We start from the raw sequence: 5789 nt of genomic DNA, 5'->3' as shown, positions 1-5789 counted from the left end.
CAGGGAATGATCTACGCAAGCTCATTCAACTTATTAGCAAAGGTAGAATTCAATTTCAGATCTTCTGACTTGCAAACACATATTATTTCCTTGAGAAAAGGTACTTCTCTCTTTTGTACCAAGAAAATGAGTGGTCTGTAGGTTACAGAAAAGATTTGAGCTCATTTAGCTCTGATAATTTTTACAACTACTTGTTGGTAAGTCTTCCAACTCTGTTCCTTCACCTTCCTTCAGAACTGAAAATCATTCAATGAAGATACAGAACCACACAGAGGTGAATGAATTTTATTTTCAAGGATTCTCTAGTTTCCAGGAGCATCAGATCACACTCTTTTTAATATTCCTGGCTCTGTACATCTTAACCTTGGCTGGCAATGTCATCATTGTGATAATCATCCAAATTGATCGTCACCTTCACACTCCTATGTACTTCTTCCTGAGCATGCTGTCTACATCTGAGACCTTATACTCATTGGTCATTATCCCACGGATGCTCTCTAGCCTCGTGTGTAGGGATAAGTCCATCTCCCTGGCAGGTTGTGCTACCCAAATGTTCTTTTTTGTCACCTTTGGCATCAATAACTGCTTCCTACTCACTGCAATGGGATATGATCGCTATGTGGCCATTTGCAATCCACTGAGGTATACAGTCATTATGAATAAGAAAGTGTGTGCCCTGCTGGTATGGGGAGCATTTAGCATTGGTCTTGTTGTAGCAATGACACAGGTGACATCAGTGTTCAGGTTGCCCTTCTGTGACATAGAAGTGGCCCACTTCTTCTGCGATATCCGTCCTGTGATGAAACTCTCCTGTACTGACACCACCATCAACGAGATCTTAACTTTGATCATCAGTATCTTAGTCCTTCTGGTGCCTATGGGCTTGGTCTTCATCTCCTATGTCCTCATCATCTCTACCATTCTTAAAATTGCCTCTGCCGAAGGTCGGCAGAAGGCCTTTGCTACATGTGCCTCTCACCTCACTGTAGTTATTGTCCATTATGGTTGCGCTGCCATTGCCTACTTAAAGCCCAAATCAGAGAACACTAAAGACCAAGACCAACTGATTTCAGTGACCTATACAGTCATCACCCCACTGCTGAACCCCGTTGTGTACAGTCTGAGGAACAAAGAAGTCAAGGATGCTTTGCTCCGAGCTATTGGCAAAAAACATCTGTAATTTTGACTGCCATTGTCATGAAACATTTACCCATCACACTAAAAGGTTAAAAGGCAAGGAAAGCATATAACTGTTATTCTTGAAATTTAGGTTCTTGGAGCCATGACATCAAGAGGATACTTACAAAACAAACAAACAAACACCAGGGGAATTCAATCATAGTCAATGAGAGGTGAGGGAACCTCTTTGAAGGAAGAGTTTGCCTCTGGAAGAGGACCAGACAAAATACAGGATAAGTCTGTGATTTGGGGTATACACAGGGGAAAATATGAGCATGGAAGGACAAAATGAAAATGGACATGAGACTTAGAAATTATGCAAGAGACTTCTGGGTAATCATGGCTACAATCTAGACACCACACGCTTCCTCTCTCCGGCACCAAACGAAATAGACTACATCAAAGGAGCATAAAAATCAACTTTGGAGGAACAGAAGGACTCCCCAGTACTCCCCAGTACCCCACAGAAGCGAAGGTATGTGGGGTTTGAACATTTCCACACTATAATAAGAAGGAGAAAAAGCTTGCACAGAAACATGAACTGAGCCGCCCTTTCCCCCCCCCCTTCCCCCCCAAACCAGAGTGAGCTACCGGAGCACTCACTGGGACAGCGAGTGAGTAGGGAACATTTCTGTCTGGGGGGGCATGCCAGGGTCCTTGGGATCTGGGGACTGCCAGGAAAAAAGTCTCAGGGTGGTTTCACAGGAGAATCCTGCGCTGATCACAGGGGGCCCAGGGAGCTGTACTCGGGGCGGTTGCGCTGAGTATCTGGGCAAAGCTAAACACCAGGGGCAGACCACGCGCTGATTATCTGGGTGAAGCTGAACACCTGGGCAGTTTGGCTGTGATCAGGGGCCCAGTGCTCTAAGAAACCTCAGAGGCTGGGAAGAACTAGTCTGAGGCAACCTAAATTCACAGAAAACCCGCCCATATCACCCAGACCCCAGACCAAAAAGGAAAGGGGAATAAAACCAACAAAGGGATGGCGCACACGGCCCAAAATCAAGCCTCCAGGAAGAAAGGGAAAAAGGTGACTATTAAAAACTTTTATGGTGGAAGTACCCAAGGAAAAGAAGAGAATGAGGATGAAATCCAAAAAAAAAAAAAAATCAGAACATGCCTCCCAAAATGGAAACTATCAACAAGCTCTGGAAGATCTCAAACTGGAACTTACCCAAAAGATGGAAACATGGAAAGAAAAATGGGAGAAAAAGATCAGCACTCTGACAGATAAGACTGCTCTATTGGAAAAAGAGCTGTAAGCATCCAATAGAAGGGCAGACAAAGCCAAAAAGCAAAACCAGTCCCTAAATTCCAGAATTAAGCAACTCAAAGAAAGTGAGATCATAAAACAGCAAGAATGAATAAAGCAAAGCCAAAAAAATAATGAATTAGAAGAAAACATAAAATATCTCACTGAAAAGGTCACAGACTTGGAAAACAGAGGAAGAAGAGACAACCTCTGAATTATCGGTCTCCCAGAAAAAAACAGAGATAAACAATAAAATCGATGTTATTCTGTAGGAGATTATAAAAGAAAATTGCCCACACATTCTGGAGCAAGGGGGCAAAATAGAAATAGAAAGGGTTCATAGAACACCCTCTATACTAAATCCCCAAAAGACAACCCCTAGGAATGTAATTGCCAAATTCAAGAGCTTCCAAGAAAAGGAGAAAATCCTACAAGAAGCCAAGAAGAGGAGCTTCAGATATAGGGGGCTCCCATAAGGATCATACATGATTTAGTGGCTAACACACTAAGAGATCACAAAGCATGGAACACGATATTTAGAAAGGCAAGAGAGCTGGGTCTCCAACCAAGTATCAACTACCCAGCAAAACTGACTATATACTTCCAGGGGAAAGTATGGGCATTCAACAAAATAGAAGATTTCCAAGCATTTGCTAAGAAAAGACAAGAACTTACTGGAAAATTTGATATCCAAGCACAGAAAGCAAGAGAAACATGAAAAGGGAAATATGAAAGAAAGGGAAAAGGAGATAAATCTTATCTTTTTCTTTAAGTCAAACTCTCTTCTATAAGGTCTACATTTACATCAAATTATATATATTAATATGTGGGGAAAATGTTTTGTGTAACTCTCAAAAATTGTATGCATCATAAGAGTAGTTAGAAGAAACATGCATAGGGAAAGATTGGGGCATTAAGAAGATTTGGGGAAAGTGGGGGCAAAGAAAGGAAAAGAGAGGGGGGGAACCGTCGATAACACTAAGATTTACTTAAAGAAATAGGGGGGACTTAATAGAATAATCTTTCCCATATAAAGATACACATGGGAAGGGGAGGGGAAGAACTCTCATATAAGAAGGAGAGGAAGAGAGCATGAAGTGGAATTACTTAAAACTTACTCTCAGTGAAATCGAATCTGAGAGGGAAGAACATCTACATCCAGTGGGATCCTGAATTCTATCTTATCCAACAGGGCAAGAAAGAAAGGAAAATTAAAGAGGGGGAGGGGGAGGAAGTATAAAAAGGGAGGGAAGGAGACAGGGGGAGGGGAAGGGAGCACAAAAAGGGAGGGGCTAGAAAGGGAATCATATCAAGGGAGGGGACTAGGGGGACTGACCTAAAGTAAATCACTGGTTCAAAAGGAGATAGCTAAAGAAGAAAGGTCAGAACTAGGAGAAGATATCAAAATGCCAGTGAATCCACAAATGACAATCATAACTTTGAACGTGAATGGGATGAACTCACCCAAAAAACTTAGACAAATAGCAGATTGGATTAGAACCCAAAACTCTACCATTTGTTGTCTTCAAGAAACACATATGAGGCGGGTTGACACTCACAAGGTTAGAATTAAAGTATGGAGTAAGACCTTTTGGGCCTCAACTGATAGAAAGAAGACAGGAGTTGCAATCATGATATCTGACAAAGCCAAAGCAAAAATAGACCTGATCAAAAGGGATAGGGAAGGTAAATATATTCTGTTAAAAGGGAGTATAGATAATGAGGAAATATCACTAATCAACATGTATGCACCAAATGGTATAGCATCCAAATTTTTAATGGAGAAACTAGGAGAATTGAAGGAGGAAATAGACAATAAAACCATATTAGTGGGAGACTTGAACCAACCACTATCAAATTTAGATAAATCAAACCAAAAAATAAACAAGAAAGAGGTAAAAGAGGTGAATGAAATCTTAGAAAAATTAGAGTTAATAGACATATGGAGAAAAATAAATAGGGACAAAAAGGAATACACCTTTTTTTCAGCACCACATGGCACATTCACAAAAATAGATCATACACTAGGTCACAGAAACATGGCACTCAAATGCAGAAAAGCAGAAATAATAAATGCAGCCTTTTCAGATCACAAGGCAATAAAACTATTGATCGGTAAGGGTACATGGAGAGCCAAATCAAAAATTAATTGGAAATTAAATAATATGATACTCCAAAATCGGTTAGAGAAGAAATCATAGAAACAATTAATAATTTCATTGAGGAAAATGACAATGGTGAGACATCCTTTCAAAACTTATGGAATGCAGCCAAGGCAGTACTTAGAGGAAAAATCATATCCCTGAGTGCATATATTAACAAATTAGGAAGGACAGAGATCAAGGAATTGGAAATGCAAATTAAAAAACTTGAGAACAAACAAATTAAAACCCCCCAGAAGAAAATCAAACTAGAGATCCTAAAAATTAAGGGATAAATTAATAAAATCAAAAGTGACAGAACTATTGAGCTAATAAACAATACTAGAAGCTGGTACTTTGAAAAAACAGACAAAATAGACAAAGTACTGGTCAATCTAATTAAAAAAAAGGAAAGAAGAAAGGCAAATTAACAGCATCAAGGATGAAAAGGGGGATCTCACCTCCAATGAAGAGGAAATTAAGGCAATCATTAAAAACTACTTTGCCCAACTATATGGCAATAAATATACCAACCTAGGTGATATGGATGAATATTTACAAAAATATAAATTGCCTAGACTAACAGAAGAAGAAATAGATTTCTTAAATAATCCCATATCAGAAAAAGAAATCCAACAGGCCATCAAAGAACTTCCTAAGAAAAAATCCCCAGGGCCTGAGGGATTCACCAGTGAATTCTATCAAACATTCAAAGAACAGCTAACTCCAATACTATACAAACTATTTGACATAATAAACAAAGAGGGACTTCTACCAAACTCCTTTTATGACACAAACATGGTACCGATTCCAAAACCAGGCAGGTCAAAAACAGAGAAAGAAAATTATAGACCAATCTCCGTGATGAATATAGATGCAAAAATCTTAAATAGGATACTAGCAAAAAGATTCCAGCAAGTGATCAGAAGGGTCATCCACCATGATCAAATAGAATTTATACCAGGGATGCAGGGCTGGTTCAATATTAGAAAAACCATCCACACAATTGACCATATCGACAAGCAAACCAACAAAAATCGCATGATTATCTCAATAGACGCAGAAAAAGCCCTTGATAAAATACAACACCCATTCCTACTAAAAACACTAGAAAGCATCGAAATAGAAGGGTCATTCCTAAAAATAATAAACAGTATATATCTAAAACCATCAACTAATATCATCTGCAATGGGGATAAACTAAATCCATTCCCATT

At 39.3% G+C, this 5789-nt stretch overlaps 1 protein-coding gene across 1 annotated transcript; it reads left to right on the top strand.

The window, feature by feature from the left end:
• Nucleotides 1-250: 250 nt before the first annotated feature.
• On the top strand, nt 251-1270 carry LOC100030047 (olfactory receptor 10J1-like). The gene has a single exon (XM_001379616.3). It carries the CDS (start codon nt 251-253, stop codon nt 1178-1180), a length of 930 nt encoding a protein of 309 aa, XP_001379653.2. The 3' UTR covers nt 1181-1270.
• The last annotated feature ends 4519 nt before the right edge of the window (nt 1271-5789 follow it).

This window comes from Monodelphis domestica, chromosome 2 (genome assembly GCF_027887165.1).
Source record: "Monodelphis domestica isolate mMonDom1 chromosome 2, mMonDom1.pri, whole genome shotgun sequence".
NCBI classification, from domain to species: Eukaryota; Metazoa; Chordata; class Mammalia; order Didelphimorphia; family Didelphidae; genus Monodelphis; species Monodelphis domestica.
This window is presented reverse-complemented; position numbering and strand designations above follow the sequence as displayed.